Here is a 17,500-nt window from a genome sequence, read left to right as displayed (position 1 = left end):
CCCCTGTCCCCCTGTTTGGACGTGCATGTGAAACCCTGTCCCCCTGTTTGGACGTGCATGTGAAGCCCTGTCCCCCTGTTTGGACGTGCATGTGAAACCCTGTCCCCCTGTTTGGACGTGCGGCCCCAGATGTAGGTCACGGGGGCTTTGCCTTTCACTATTGGGCTGTTGCCAGGATACGAGCCCCTTTTAAGTATGTACACAAGCAAGTGACAGTGACCTTATCTCCGTGACGATGACATCACTACGTCCATCTTCACCTCCCTGGTCCGCCTCGGCTGCTCCGTTAAGCGTCCACTCAAATAGGAGCCCGAGATGTCTCACCTTTATGCAGGAGTGGTCCAGCGGAAAGCCCCTGCATAACACACACACACACACACACTGGCACATAAATCTCTCTGGGCAGTCAGCCCTTGTCAGTATGTGAGAAGAGAGGGAGAGAGAGAAAGAGGGAGAGAAAGAGGGGGGGGGGCGGGGGCTACGCTTCTAAAACATGCTCTCTCTTTCTTGCTGTCGTTTATTCTCTCTTTCTTGCTGTCGTTTATTCATATACACAACCACACATTTATGAACGCTTGGGTGAATGTGTCAAAAGATTCACACACACACACACACACACACACACACACACAAAGATACACACACACAATCAAATGCACGCTTGGATGCACGCATACCAATGCATATTCAATCACACATAGAATGCACTCACAGGTATGTGCACACACACACACACACACCCTCATGCACACACACACACCCCCTCATGCACACACACACACTATGCAAAGGATTACAGGGGCTGTCAGAGCTGAAGATAATCCTGCCTGAACTGGGGAGGTGCTGTGACTAGAGAGGAATATAGAAACAACGCCACACCACACCCAACAACGCCACACCACACCCAACAACGCCACGCCACACCCAACAACGCCACACCACACCCAAAGTCAAATGCTTGGTACAACGCCACACCACACCCAACACCGCCACACCACACCCAACAAGGCCACACCACACCCAAAGTCAAATGCTTGGTACAACGCCACACCACACCCAAAGTCAAATGCTTGGTACAACGCCATTTCAAAAGGCACAACTCACAGCAGTTCTATAGACTTCATTATCAAAGTGAGGAATGACTCTCAGTGTTCGAATGCAGCTCAGTGTTCGAATGCAGACATGATAATAAATATCAATATAGCCCACAACACAATGTTCAGCCCTTGTAATATGATTGTCCTATTATATACAACAGTCATTATAAAAATAATAAAATATATAAAAATATAATAATGATAATAATAAAATTTATTTATATAGCACTTTTCAAGCACAAAGTGCTCTACAGACAAACAAACAAACAAAACAAAGCAAAAAACAAAACAATAGTAATGATAACAACAATAATAATAATAATAATAATAATAATAATAATAATAATAATGATAAAATAGTAAACTACCAAACTACAAACTATCAAACACAAACTTAACTAAATATAAAAAAAGAAAATAGGAAAAGTATACAGTATAGTACCCAAGACAAAATAAACAAACAGAAATGATAATAATGATAAAAGCAGAGACATGAGTGGAATCATTCACTATTTAAGGAAAGCAATTTTAAATAAGTGGGTCTTTAGACTAGATTTGAAAACAGCTACTGATGGTATAAGGGAGGCTGTTCCAAAGCTTGGGTGCTCTAACTGCAAATTATCGGTCACCCCTAGTTGACAGTTTACTTTCTGGAACAACTAAAAGTCCCAGGCTGGAGAATCTGAGGGGCCGACAGTTCGGCTCACAGCGTACCTCAGCTCTTTGAGTGCTTAATGGCCCCTCTCCTCTCCCTCTGACAGGACTCCATCACAGAGGAAGTGGTGGAGCTGCTCACGCCGTACCTCAGCATGGACGACTACAACCTGGAGGCGGCCAAGCGCATCTGTGGAAACGTGGCTGGCCTGTGCTCCTGGACCGAAGCCATGGTGGACTTCTTCAGCATCAACAAGGAAGTGCTGCCTTTAAAGGTGTAGTGGGATGTTGTTTTTGTTGTGGTTAGATGCTAGTAAGACAAGCAAATAAGAATTCTGCATCAAGAAAATCTTCCATGTATTTTAGCTTAGACGTTGGTATTGCTTGTACGTGCTGGTCCTGTGAAGTAGCCTGCCCAATAGCACGGTGAGATGGTGTCTGTGTTAGGCACTAATGGGCGCAAATAAACATGCACATCAAATCATAAAACCCAATACGTGTTGACGTGAGTGTAATGCTGTATGCTCTCAAATAGATTGCCAAAAAATAACAAGCAATTTCTGAACCATTTTACTGAAATGGAAAAAAAAAGCCCAGAAAAGCATAAGCATGAGCCCCTTCAGATTGGATATGACACCCTGCATAAGCATGAGCCCCTTCTGATTGGATATGACACCCTGCATAAGCATGAGCCCCTTCTGATTGGATATGACACCCTCCTCCCTCGTCCAATCAGCAGGCCAGGCTGAGTAGGCGAAGCGCGTTATTAGAGAGCGGCGCCTGATGCGGTGTGAGAGAGCGTTCTCATCAGGTGCGTCTGACCAGCCGTGATTTATCATCCAAGAGTGGAGTGGAGTGGACAGCAGGCTTTTGTTACGGGACTTTTGAATTATGTGTAAGTGTGGCCTATAAATCAGGAACATAAACACACACGTCCAAATGTGTGCCTTGTTTGGGCAGCTTGTTCCACTCGCATGCACACTCTCAGGAGTGAACACGCGCGCACACACACACACACACACACACACACACATACACACACACACATACACATGCACACACATACATACACACACACACATACACATACAGATACACACACACACACACACACATACACACAAACACACAAACACACACACACACATACACACATACACATAGAAACACACACTCACACTGTAGCACCCCCCCCCCCCCATACACACACCATTACACCCCCCCCTCCCCCCACACACACACGCACACAATTAATATGCCTTATTACAGTGCATGAAAATGCACTGTACTGTTCTTCCTAGGATTCTTCTTCTTCTTCTTATATTCTAACGCAGCTAATGCAGCTTCAACCGTTTAAAGTACAAACTTCATTCAAACTATGTTACGTAGGTCTTACTTAGGACATGTGTGCTTTGTACTTTTCATCTTTGTAACTTTTATACTTTTAAAACTATTAATTAAAAACTATTGAACATTTTGGGCTGATGACATCACAATAGGGCCATTAAGCAATTAGAATCCTGGGCCAGGTAGCCAGGCCACCTGCACCAACAATGAAACTAGTGTAGGCCTAATTATATTTTACATTAGTAAAGCAGTACTCTGATGTGCATGCTTTCACAAACTTTTGTGAACAATCTTAGCACTTTAAACATTGACTGTTTTGAAGTGCATGTATAGCAATATAGTAAAAAAATAATAATAATTGTGATATCATTACAATTTGATGGGGGGGGTGGGAGGAGGGGGTGGTTTCATGTAGGTGGGCCCTATGACCCCAAAGTATGCCTTGACTGGGCCTCAGGTCAAAGAAGTTTGAGAAAGGCTGATGTAGACGACAAAGCAGCAAGGAGGCGTTGTGTGATCATTTAAACAAGTTTTATGACAAGGTCGATGAGGGTGGGAAAAATCGTACATTTCTGTGCAAACTTTGCCCGCACTTCAGTCACATTGTCTTTTAAGAAAATGCAGTCCATTTTTCGGTTCCAGCAGCCAACAACCTCAGAACTGACCCTTCAGGCCTCTCAGGAGGCGCTGGCCTTTAACCGCAGCCAGAAGAGAGTCAGCAGAAATTTGATTGCCTTTAAAAATCTGACTTCTTAAAAAATCTTAAACTGGCTGCATTACGTGATTATTTCTGAGATTCTGATACGTTTTTAACCATGACCTATACACAGTTCTGATTTGAGAATGTATCTCTTAAAATAATCACTTTAAGCAGTCAGCTTAAGATGGCTTACTAGCAACTAACTAAATACCCTAGCAACAACCTAGAAACCACCCCTGTAATGTCAACCTAGCGACCACCATAGCAACCAGCATAGCAACCATGTTATTTATGCGTTTTAGCTTATTGGATGTTGCGTTAATGCAGATAACTTTTGATCCGTGTGCCCGATTTTCATAAATGAGGTACCGTTGGAATCCTTGGATGAGGCCGAGTTCCATGCCTCTGATCAAACCCACTCTTGCAGTTCCTCGGAACCGCAAATCTAGTTAAAAGTGTATTTTTACCCCATAGACTTGAATGGGGGCTGTGATGTCATAATAGAGCCAGCTGCGCTCGTTAAGTAGTTCTCAGAGCAGTTCCCAGGCTAATCAGAACACTGGCACAGGTGTCACCTGTGAGGACTCCAACCGTCTCAGCTTCTAAGCATACGATCTAGCTCTACCTGAACTACACATCCTGTTAAAGTGTTTCCTGTGTGTCAAAATAAAAGTCCCAGCCATATCTCATGCATTCAGCATTATATCTCCAGAACGGCTTGACGTACATGCTTCAAATTTGGTACGAGTGTTTTTATGGACTCAAAGATGAAGTGAGTTGATGTTGGAGGTTGAAGGTCAAATGTCAAGGTCAAAAACACCTTGAGTGTGATATCTCAAGAATGCCATGTCACACAAGATTCAAATTTGGTTACTCCAAAAGCACCTTTGCAGGTATCACAATTACCCTACCAACCAGCTAGCATCAAGCTTAACAGCCCCACCAACACCCTAACCAGCAGATTGCATCCCCTCGTGCAATTCCTCGGAATTGCATTTCTAGTTATCATTGAATTCACTGCAAATTTGTGTGTGTTTTGTATAATGTGTGTGTGTGTGTGTTTTGTATAATGTGTGTGATGTATGTGTTTTGTATAATGTGTGTGTGTGTGTTTTGTATAGTGTGTGTGTGTGTGTGTGTTTTGTATAATGTGTGTGTGTGTGTGTGTTTTGTATAATGTGTGTGATGTATGTGTTTTGTATAATGTGTGTGTGTGTGTTTTGTATAATGTGTGTGTGTGTGTGTGTGTTTTGTGTAATTTGTGTGATGTATGTGTGTTGTATAATGTGTGTGTGTGTGTTTTGTATAATGTGTGTGTGTTTTGTATAATGTGTGTGATGTATGTGTGTTGTATAATGTGTGTGTGTGTGTGTGTTTTGTAAAATGTGTGTGATGTATGTGTTTTGTATAATGTGTGTGTGTGTTGTATAATGTGTGTGTATGTTTTGTATAATGTGTGTGTGTTTTGTATAATGTGTGTGTGTGTGTTTTGTATAATGTGTGTGTGTGTGTGTGTGTTTTGTATAATGTGTGTGATGTATGTGTTTTGTATAATGTGTGTGTGTTTTGTATAATGTGTGTGATGTATGTGTTTTGTATAATGTGTGTGTGTGTGTGTGTTTTGTATAATGTGTGTGTGTTGTATAATGTGTGTGTGTGTGTGTGTGTGTGTGTTGTATAATGTGTGTGTGTGTGTTGTATAATGTGTGTGTGTGTGTTTTGTATAATGTGTGTGTGTGTGTGTGTTTTGCATAATGTGTGTGTGTGTGTGTTTTGTATAATGTGTGTGTGTGTGTGTGTTTTGCATAATGTGTGTGTGTGTGTGTTTTGCATAATGTGTGTGTGTGTGTTTTGCATAATGTGTGTGTGTGTGTGTGTGTGTGTTTTGTATAATGTGTGTGTGTGTGTGTGTTTTGTATAATGTGTGTGATGTGTGTGTTTTGTATAATGTGTGTTTTGTATAATGTGTGTGTGTTGTATAATGTGTGTGTGTGTTTTGTATAATGTGTGTGTGTGTGTGTGTGTGTGTTTTGTATAATGTGTGTGTGTTTTGTATAATGTGTGTGTGTGTGTGTGTTTTGTATAATGTGTGTGTGTGTGTGTGTTTTGTATAATGTGTGTGTGTGTGTGTTTTGTATAATATGTGTGTGTGTGTTGTATAATGTGTGTGTGTGTGTGTGTGTGTGTTGTATAATGTGTGTGTGTGTGTGTGTGTGTGTTGTATAATGTGTGTGTGTTTTGTATAATGTGTGTGTGTGTGTGTGTGTTTTGTATAATGTGTGTGTGTTTTGTATACTGTGTGTGTGTGTGTTTTGTATAATGTGTGTGTGTGTGTGTGTGTGTGTGTGTGTGTGTGTGTGTTTTGTATAATGTGTGTGTGTGTGTTTTGTATAATGTGTGTGTTTTGTATGTGTGTGTGTGTGTTTTGTATAATGTGTGTGTGTGTGTGTGTTTTTTCATACTCCCTCTGTCCACCCCTCCCCCCAGGCCAACCTGAAGCTGCAGGAGGCGCGTCTGGTGGTGGCTCAGTCGGAGCTGGCCCAGGCTCAGGAGCAGCTGGACGCCAAGCAGCGTGAGCTGGACGCCGCCCAGGCCCTGTACGACGACGCCATGCGCGAAAAGCAGACGCTGCTGGACGACGCCCACGCCTGCCGACGCAAGATGTCCAACGCCATGGCGCTCATCGAGGGCCTGGGAGGGGAGAAGGTCAGCACTGTCTGGTGACCATGCTGGTGATCTGGCCTTCAAGGAAGCGATGCGTTTATTATAGACAAAGCAGATGACCTGAGAGGACACATTTTAGCAGCACTGCCCCTCATTAAATCATTAAATGATTGCCCTGATTTCATAATATATACACCAGGGGTCTCAAACTCAAATGAGCTGGGGGCCACTTCTGCCAATGTCATCTGATTGGAGGGCCACGTCAGTGTTAAAGAATAATACAAAAAAGCTATTTCCTAAAATGCAATGTTTTTTTCAAATACTGAATTTCCAAACACAAAACTACAAACAGAAAGTGCAAGTCTTTTTATCTATTTTTAGACACCTGTGCTAGCAACCTTAGCTTATAAATAGAATAATGATAAAATCAATATTAATACAAATCATAAAAACAAACAAAAAAGCATAACAACAGGTAGGCCTATGTGTGTATGTTTCACACCAAATAAAAATATTTTCCTCTCATAACTTGTTTAAACCTGGCAAACTAGGCGTCAGGGTTAAGAAAGCAACACCATTGGATTTGTATGTCAAAATGTCAAAAGGACATGGCTTGAAAGTGGTCAGAGATAAAGTCCTACTGTAAATGTAAAAATCTTTGAGTATAAACAAAAGTTTATGAAGGGGGTACATTTACCCATCTAATTTACCAGTGGATGGCAAGCACCTCAAATTATGCACCTTTCAGTAAATACTGGATGAACATATTTGAGCAGGTTTACTTTATTTTTTGTCATATTACCCACATAACAAATTCAGGAAAACAAGATGTATACAGTACCAACAATAGTAAACTATTACTAGCCTATAACCACAAGGCCTACAATAAAGTGTCCTGGTCAAATCAGTTCCTATCGCGGGTGACTTTGTAGTTCTGCAGAGCCCTATTTCTACTAGCCCTGCTGTCTGTACCACGTCCATTACGGACACTATCATCACGATTACCACTGCAACCTCCAAGCTATGTTGGGCAGAGGGTCGAAATAAGCATGGTATGCTTAGTGGACACCGTCGTATACACGCAAAGACAGATAGATAGATAGATAGATAGATAGATACTTTATTGATCCCCAAGGGAAATTCAAGGTCTCAGTAGCATACAGACAACACACACACATTCACTAACAGCAGAAAAAGTAATTGAAAGTATATAATATAAAAACACAACTAAGCAATAAGGACAGTAGAAGATAAAGAATATACTTAATATACTAAAATACAAATTATACTAACTAACACTTAATCTAAATCAATTCTAAAAAACAGTATCGACATGGTGATGGTGCAAATGAGTAAGTCCAACAATGCAACAGTGCAAGAATAGAGTCTATATATCTATATATCTATATATATAACTATTTTAAGAAGAAAAGGTATAAGTGTGGCCACAGTTCGGCTATGGCATGGAGGGAGGGGTTATGCATATGTGCTAATGTGCTAATATACAGTAGCACGCAAACAGTGAGGCAGAAAGACAGTGGTAAAAAGTGGCTAGTGGACAGACAGTATCCAAACATGGAGGGGGTGAAGAGGCAGACAGACTATGCAGAGAAGTCTATCTCTCCTCTTCCCTTGTGAAGTGAAGCATTGAACAGTTCAATGGCCCTGGGGACAAATGACTTCCTCAGTCTGTCTGTTGTGCAAGGCAGTGAGCGAAGTCTCCAGCTGATCAGGCTCTTCTGCTTAACAATAGTAAGACGCACCTCCATTCACAGACGCACCGTGACTGTTACTGTCAATAGACGATCGATCATAATCTCCAAAAGGATATTCTCCTTCAGAATCAGAATAGGTGAATAACATAGCCTACCTAAGACTTCAAGTCAAGTCAAGTTAAAGGAATTATCCGGAGTAAAATGCACTTTAGATCGATTTACGGATGATTGGGAGTACATACGTTGAGTTGACATCCAAATCATGTCATTCGGATGTGTTTTGAGAAAGTTCGATGTTACCGTTTTTAGTCAAAGCTCGTTAGCGTGGAAGTGAGAAGGGCATATTATTTCGCCGCTACAAAACGCTATTTTTATACCTCTTCTACAGTTCCAAACAACATTGCACTTACGTGGTAGTGAGTAGAGGGTCCCTAAAGCCAAACCGAAGTATCCCGAGGTCTTTATGTGGTCGGATAGAGAGTCCAGAATGAATTTCATCAAGCCAGTACCTTTCCGGAAATGTTGCCATCTTTGCTGCCAACTTAAGGGGAAAGTCCGTAGGAGTCGATTGCCAAGTGTGCTCTGGAAATTCACAATTTCGTCACCGTTTAAAAAAATTAAAAAAACATAGTCCAGTCCATACAACTTCATTTCAATTTCAAAAGAAATACTGGACTATGTTTTTTTTACATAAAAACACGGTTTGGCTTTAGGGACCCTCTACTACCAGTACCAGTAAGCAATCTGGCTGCTGCATTCTGGACCATCTGTAATTTATGAATGTTGGATTGGGTCAGTCCTGTGTATAAAATATTGCAATAATCTAGTCTGGAGGTAATAAAAGCATGTATAAGGGTTTCAAGGTCGTTTTGTGATAAAAAGGAATTGAGATTAGCTATGACTGAGTTGATAAAAGCCACTTCGAACCACACTATTGATTTGTTTATTAAAATTTAGAGAGCTATCCAGCATGACACCAAGATTTCTAACCACGGAGTGCACATTGTTTGAGAGTGGACCAAGAGTACTGCTGAGGCTGGTGACAGAGGAGGGTGGACCAAATATGATTATTTCAGTTTTGCTGTCGTTGAGTTGTAGGAAATTGCAGGCCATCCAAGATTTAATGTCATTGAGGCAGCTATGCAGTTTATTTAATAAACATGGGGTCTGAGGAGCAGCTGGGAGATAGATTTGGGTATCATCAGCGTAGCAGTGGTATTGGATGCCATATTTATCAAAAATGGAACTGAGGGGCAGCATGTATAGAGAGAAGAGGAGGGGGCCAAAGATTGAACCTTGGGGGACCCCATATTTCATGGTAGCAGATGAAGATGAATGATTGCCCAATTTAACTGAAAAAGTCCTATCTTTAAGGTATGAGGTGAACCAGGTGAGTACAGTGCCCTGCAGACCAACTCTGTGCTCCAGCCTGCGCAGCAAGATACCATGGTCAATGGTATCAAATGCAGCACTGAGATCTAATAAAACTAAGATGGCACAGGAACCAGAATCAGTGCAGATCAGAATGTCATTGTAAACTTTCAGTAGGGCAGATTCAGTGCTGTGGATAGCTCTAAAACCAGATTGGAATTTATCTAATAAATTAAAACTGTTTTAAAAATATTCTGTGAGCTGCAGGAAAACCACTTTCTCTAAAATTTTGGAGATAAAAGGCAATTTTGAGATAGGTCTGTAATTTTTCAAATCACTAGAGTCAAGGGAAGGCTTTTTTAGGAAAGGTTGCACAGTAGCATGCTTAAAAGAGGATTCATCACACGTGAACGTTTTTCAACATTTGGTGTAGGCCTATTTCTGCTTCAATTTGTGCAAAACTATGGCCTGCATCGCTTCCGCGTCATTAGGCTACAAATGCACGTCTTCGTGTTTCTCGCGTGTAATACAAGTATTTCCTGAAAACTTTGTGCAGCGATTTTGGGTTTGAATCAAGCTCTGGATGTCTAGCAAATAGTGGAGGAGAGTACAAATGAGATGTCACCGTACTTGGATCTATCGTCTATTTTAATCAGTATCGTTGTTTGTAGCAATTAAAAATACCCTCAAGGGCCGGATTACATTATTATTTTGACATACGACATCCCGCGGGCCTGGAGTTTGAGACCCCTGATATACACCCTTTCAATTATATAAACAAACATGTGCGTTCTTTTTGAAAATTTTCGAACATTTTTGGTGGCACAGAAAACAATTTTGTAGAGCATTACACTAAAGTGGGCATTACACTAAAGTGGACATTACACTTAAGTGGACATATTGTAGAGCAGTACACTAAAGTGGACATTTTGTAGAGCATTACACTAAAGTGGACATTTTGTAGAGCAGTACACTAAAGTGGACATTACACTCCGATTCATTGTCATTTCTGCGTTGGCACTAGGTCCAGATGATCCAGATATAAACAATCCAGAGGAGCTGCAGCTCAGGGGATAGTTGGCCCTTTTAATGCCTTGCCCTCCTTTTTATTTGTGTGTACGTGTGCGTATATATGTGTGTGTGTGTGTGCGTATATATGTGTGTGTGTGTGTGTGTGTGTGTGTGTGTTAGATCCGCTGGACAGAAAGCAGTGCTGAGTTCCAGAGGCAGATCAGCCACTTGGTGGGGGACGTGCTGCTGGCCACAGGGTTCCTGTCATACGCCGGCCCCTTCAACCAGGAGTACCGCAACCTGCTGCTACAGCAGTGGACAATAGAGATGACCGCCCACCGCATCCCCCACAGCCAGGTACGGACGGACAGATCGCTACCTCACAAGTGTCCACCTCACCTCAGAAATATCATATTGAATTTCTCAGTATCTAAATATGCTGCAGTTTTGTGTATTAAAAACAAAAAAAATCAACCACTTATGTCTTATAAATATGACCTCACCTGTAGCACTACACCTAACACACTTATGTCTCATAAATATGACCTCACCTGTAGCACTCTCCCTAACACACTTATGTCTCATAAATATGACCTCACCTCTAGCACTACACCTAACACACTTATGTCTCATAAATATGACCTCACCTGTAGCACTCCCCCTAACACACTTATGTCTCATAAATATGACCCCTCACCTGTAGCACTCCCCCTAACACACTTGCAAAAGGTAATCACTATATCCTATTTGCAGTAATGTTTAGAGCACATTATGTTGATGTAGCTCTATTGTGTATAACTATTGCTCTAGGAATATCCTATTTGCAGTAATGTTTAGAGCACATTGTGGTGATGAGGCTCTATTGTTGCTCCCCAGGGCCTGAATGTGATCAGCATGCTGGTGGACAACGCCACCATCGGGGAATGGAACCTGCAGGGCCTGCCCAGTGATGACCTCTCCGTCCAGAACGGCATCATCGTCACGAAGGCCTCCCGCTACCCCCCTCCTTATCGACCCACAGGGTCAGGGCAAGATCTGGATCAAGAACCGGGAGAACAACAACGACTTACAGGTACCACCTGCTTTTATATGTGTGACATTCCTTAAACAGTTGCATTTCCAAATAGCATGTTTACATTGCAACATTGTGCTTGCAATTACATGGTCACTCCAGGCATCTGTAAATCCAAAACATTGCTGAAGACTATTCACTCAGAAACATGAACCTGAAAAGTAAAATGTGTTATAATACATGACCTTGAGTAGCGTACCCTTTATAGTATATAGCAGCACCTGGCCTTGAGTAGCCTTTATAGTATATAGCAGCTCCTGGCCTTGAGTACCCTTTATAGTATATAGCAGCTCCTGGCCTTGAGTACCCTTTATAGTATATAGCAGCTCCTGGCCTTGAGTAGCCTTTATAGTATATAGCAGCACCTGGCCTTGAGTAGCCTTTATAGTATATAGCAGCTCCTGGCCTTGAGTACCCTTTATAGTATATAGCAGCACTTGGCCTTGAGTAGCCTTTATAGTATATAGCAGCTCCTGGCCTTGAGTAGCCTTTATAGTATATAGCAGCTCCTGGCCTTGAGTACCCTTTATAGTATATAGCAGCTCCTGGCCTTGAGTACCCTTTATAGTATATAGCAGCTCCTGGCCTTGAGTACCCTTTATAGTATATAGCAGCTCCTGGCCTTGAGTACCCTTTATAGTATATAGCAGCTCCTGGCCTTGAGTAGCCTTTATAGTATATAGCAGCACCTGGCCTTGAGTAGCCTTTATAGTATATAGCAGCTCCTGGCCTTGAGTACCCTTTATAGTATATAGCAGCTCCTGGCCTTGAGTAGCCTTTATAGTATATAGCAGCTCCTGGCCTTGAGTAGCCTTTATAGGATAGCAGCACCTTTTTTATCAGAGGGATTCCCCTGCTGTATGTTCAAGGCTCCTGTGAGGTCTCTAAGGTTGCTGCCCCGCAGGTGACATCCTTGAATCACAAATACTTCCGCTCCCACCTTGAGGACTGCATGTCTCTGGGGCGCCCCCTGCTGATCGAGGACGTCGGGGAGGAGCTGGACCCTGTGCTGGACAACATCCTGGAGAAGAACTTTATAAAGTCAGGATCCACCTATAAAGTAAGAAAAAAACATATGCACAAACGTTGTAAACTTTATAAAGTCAGGATCCACTGTAGCAGGGCAAGAATGAACCGTAGGCAGGAATGAAGTGAAAACCCGACAACGCGGGTGTGTTTATTTTCTGTTCAACACTGTGGTAGCTTGGTGGGTGAAAGTGAAGAGGAAGGGAGGCTGGAGAGGTCACCACTGTACGCAAGCTTCGGCCAGTCAGGGCTCCAGTCGTCCGTGGGTCGTCTTTTGTTTAGGCACCTTCTGTGGAAAACAGATATGGGAGTGAGGGTTAGAAAATCCAGAACTCACATCTCCTCGACGGCGCTGCTCCTTTTGTGCTTGGACAAACGAGGTCGGATGCGATGCAGGTGTGGGTGGCGATGATTGGCTGCCAGCCGTGCCTCGTTGAAGCCGTTTGCGTTGGCCATGTGCTTCTGTTGACAAACCCCGTGTTTTTAGCCGTGCATGCCCACCAGAGGGTGCTGAAGCGACTCTTGGTAGTGTGAGGCCGGCATGACACCGACTTGAGGGCCGTCTGGTCAAACCACCTATAAAGTAAGAAAGGACATATGCATGGTAGTCTATCTCCATATATGTTAAATGTATAATATGGTAGTATGGTAGTCTATCTCCATGTATGTTAAATGTATAATATGGTAGTGTGGTAGTGCATCGTTTCTCTGGTGAGGTCAAACACACCAGCTGGCTAGCCACTGCACACAGTTGTTCATCACAGCTCCTAATGACCAGGCCTTTGGTCACCTGACTGAACGGCCCAATAAATCACAGTGAGTTTACCTGTTTGTCCTCCTCTCTTCCTCCTCTCCCCTTCTCCTCCTTCTCCCCTCTCTCCTCTCCTCCTCCTCTCCCCTCTCTCCTCCTCCTCTCTTCCTTCTCTCCCTCTCCTCCCCCTCTCATCTTCTCCTCCTCCTCCTCTCTCCTCCTCTCCCCTCTCTCCTCTTTCTCTCCTCTTCCTCCTCTCTCCTCCTCTCCCCTCTCCTCTCTCTCCTCCTCTCCTCCTCCCCCTCTCCTTCTCTCCTCTCCTCTCCTCCTCTCTGTAGGTGAAAGTGGGGGATAAGGAGGTGGATGTCATGAATGGCTTCACCTTGTACATCACCACCAAGCTGGCCAACCCAGCCTACACGCCCGAGGTCAGCGCCAAGACGGCCGTTGTGGACTTCACCGTCACCACACGGGGCCTGGAGGACCAGCTGCTGGGCCGCGTCATCCTCATCGAGAAGCAGGCGAGTGTGGAGGTCGGGGGGAGGACACAATGAAATCTACACATATATGATGAAATCTACACATATACGATTGAATCTACACCTACACATATACGATGAAATCTACACATATATGATGAAATCTACACATATACGATTGAATCTACACCTACACATATACGATGAAATCTACACATATATGATGAAATCTACACATATACGATGAAATCTACACATATATGATGAAATCTACACATATACGATGAAATCTACACATATATGATGAAATCTACACATATACGATGAAATCTACACCTACACATATACGATGAAATCTACACATATATGATGAAATCTACACATATACGATGAAATCTACACATATGATGAAATCTACACATACGATGAAATCTACACATATACGATGAAATCTACACATATGATGAAATCTACACATATACGATGAAATCTACACAGATGAAATCTACACATATGATGAAATCTACACATATACGATGAAATCTACACATATACGATGAAATCTACACATATGATGAAATCTACACATATACGATGAAATATACGATGAAATCTACACATATCATGAAATCTACACATATACGATGAAATCTACACATATACGATGAAATCTACACAGATGAAATCTACACATATGATGAAATCTACACATATACGATGAAATCTACACATATACGATGAAATCTACACATATGATGAAATCTACACATATACGATGAAATCTACACATATACGATGAAATATACGATGAAATCTACACATATGATGAAATCTACACATATGATGAAATCTACACATATACGATGAAATCTACACACATACAATGAAATTATTTCTGATGGAGGGGATAAGGAATGAAATCTACACATATTATTTCTGTTTGTTGATTGTGAAGCAGATAAACTTTTGCTTTTTCATGATATAGCATTTCTCACTGAAAATAAAGTGTGCTGTGTACAATGTCAATGTAAGATCATTTGTGTTCATGATTTAATTAACTAATCTTACTAGCACAATAATAACAGTGCAATAACCTAATATTACTACTAATAGTGTCAGCTCACTGCGTAACACTTAATGATATTAGGATATTAGGAATTGGATAATGATTTGAATAATGTATTGATTGATTAATGGATGGATGGATGGATGGTTGGATTGATTGATTAATTGATGGATGGATGGATTGATGGATGGATGGATGGATGGATTGATTGATGGATTGGCCTCTTCAGGAGCTGGAGTCTGAGCGTGTGAAGCTCCTGGAGGAGGTGACGTCGAACAAGCGCAAGATGCAGGAACTCGAGGACAACCTTCTGTACCGACTGACCAGCACCGAGGGCTCGCTGGTCGAGGATGAGTCCCTCATCGAGGTGCTCCGGGTTACCAAGATGACAGCGGAGGAGGTGAGAGGTCTCGATGGCCACATTATTCATACAGGCCGCTATTACTGTTTAACCCCCCCCCCCCCCCCCCCCCGCCCGCCCTCACTGGGCTATTACTGTTTAACCCCCCCCCCCCAACCCCCCACCGGGCTATTACTGTTTAACCCCCCCCCCCCCCCCCCCCCCTCTCTCTGGGCTATTACTGTTTAACTCCCCCCCCTCACTGGGCGAGTCAAAGGCACAAACGTAGGCTAGAGGAACGAGGTAGTGGTGGGTGGGGGAGGGGGGGGGGGGGTGTTACAATGAAGATTCATTCTAAATCCTACTGACATTTTTAACATGTTTTAGAAAATTACAGGTAGGGGCCAAGCCTTTTAAAATTTTGTAAGCTATGCACAGATTTGAAAATACTCTAAAATGTTCAAAGGTGAGTAGATTGTGTTTGAGTAGTATTTTACAATGGTGATACCTTAGTGGCTTTTTGTCAAATACTTTCAGAGCCTGTTTGTACAAAGATTCTAATGGCCTAATTGTTGTTGGACTGGCCTGCCCCCAACAGGTAATACAGTATGAGATGTGTGAGAAAATTAGGGCATGGAGAAATATCTTTGCAGCCTCAGTGGACAGAGAGGATCTAATCTGTCTAAAATTTGCCATGTTGTATTTAATAGTTTTAGTCATTTTCTTAATGTGTTTTTTGAAGTTGAGGTTTGAGTCTAGTACAACACCAAGATATTTGAATTCAGTGACAGTCTCAATTTGTAGTATGTTTGCTTTTACACGTTTAGCACGTATGCTTTTACACGTTTAGCACGTATGCGTTTATACATTAAGCACGTATGCTGTTAGACGTTTAGCACGTATGCTGTTAATACATATGCTGTTAGACGTTTAGCACGTATGCTGTTAGACGCTTAGCACGTTTGCTTTTACACGTTTTGCACGTATGCTTAAACGTTTAGCACGTATGCTTTTACACGTTTTGCACGTATGCTTTTACACGTTTAGCACGTATGCTTTTACACGTTTTGCACGTATGCTGTTACACATTTAGCACGTATGCTTTTATGTTTAGCATGCTTTTTGCTTGCTTCAGCATTTGAAGTAAGTTTCTTGGTAAAATGATGTATGTATTTCCTTGGTTAAGGAAAATTCAGTTTGCTGAATAGCCACAATTGTGTCCCATTTTGTTAGTGTTGTCATAATTGTCATAATCTGAAATTACATTTTTTCATGCTAAAGGTTCAGCGGAGACTGAGATGAAGATCAACTTTGCGCGGGAGGAGTACCGGCCAGTAGCCACCAGGGGCAGCATTCTCTACTTCTTGATCGTGGAGATGAGCCTGGTGAACATCATGTACCAGACGTCGCTGCGGCAGTTCCTGGGTCTCTTCGACACGTCCATGGAGAGGTCAGCCAAGTCCCAGATCACGGCCAAGCGCCTCGGCAACATCATGGAGTACCTGACTTACGAGGTGTTCGTTTACACGGCGCGGGGCCTCTACGAGAACCACAAGTTCCTCTTCACTCTGCTGCTGGCGCTGAAGATCGACCTGCAGGCCAAGAACATCTCCCACTGCGAGTTCCAGACCTTTATCAAAGGTGCGCTCGCTCGCTAACACCATGCATTGACTCGCTAACACCATTTATACAGCGAGTTCTAGACCTTTATAAAAGGTGCGCTCACTCGTTAACACCATGCATTGACTCGCTAACACCATTTATACAGCGAGTTCTAGACCTTTATAAAAGGTGCATTCGCCCGCTAACACCATTTATACAGTGAGTTCTAGACCTTTATCAAAAGTGTTCTCGCTCGCTAACACCATTCATACAGCAAGTTCTAGACCTTTATCAAAGTATATATACTCTTTTGATCCCGTGAGGGAAATTTGGTCTCTGCATTTATCCCAATCCGTGAATTACTGAAACAACAGCGGCGCTCGGGGAGCGGTGCCATTTCAGCCAAACCCTCCGGTTACAAGTCCGAAGCACTAACCAGTAGGCCACGACTGCCCCTTTATGAAAGGTGTGCTCACTCGCTAACACTATTTATATAACTGAAATGCACTCCAGTACTAAGAAAAAAGATATTGAACAGGCACAATAAAGAAAGATTGTATACATATACAACAGTTGCGCTAATTAAATGATGCCATTTCAAACAT

General features: G+C 42.5%; 1 protein-coding gene across 1 annotated transcript in view; it reads left to right on the top strand.

Annotated features, from left to right (window-relative positions):
- The window catches only part of LOC121688060 (dynein heavy chain 5, axonemal-like), a 69,859-nt gene that overhangs the window by 21,785 nt on the left and 30,574 nt on the right, over positions 1 to 17,500 (top strand). The window contains 9 exon segments of the mRNA XM_042067381.1: positions 1,859 to 2,026; positions 6,286 to 6,504; positions 10,740 to 10,916; positions 11,436 to 11,558; positions 11,560 to 11,631; positions 12,536 to 12,691; positions 13,747 to 13,929; positions 15,183 to 15,353; positions 16,571 to 16,934. Of these exon segments, the coding sequence (XP_041923315.1) occupies positions 1,859 to 2,026; positions 6,286 to 6,504; positions 10,740 to 10,916; positions 11,436 to 11,558; positions 11,560 to 11,631; positions 12,536 to 12,691; positions 13,747 to 13,929; positions 15,183 to 15,353; positions 16,571 to 16,934 (1,633 nt within the window).

This window comes from Alosa sapidissima, chromosome 17, assembly GCF_018492685.1.
Source record: "Alosa sapidissima isolate fAloSap1 chromosome 17, fAloSap1.pri, whole genome shotgun sequence".
NCBI classification, from domain to species: domain Eukaryota; kingdom Metazoa; phylum Chordata; class Actinopteri; order Clupeiformes; family Clupeidae; genus Alosa; species Alosa sapidissima.
This window is presented reverse-complemented; position numbering and strand designations above follow the sequence as displayed.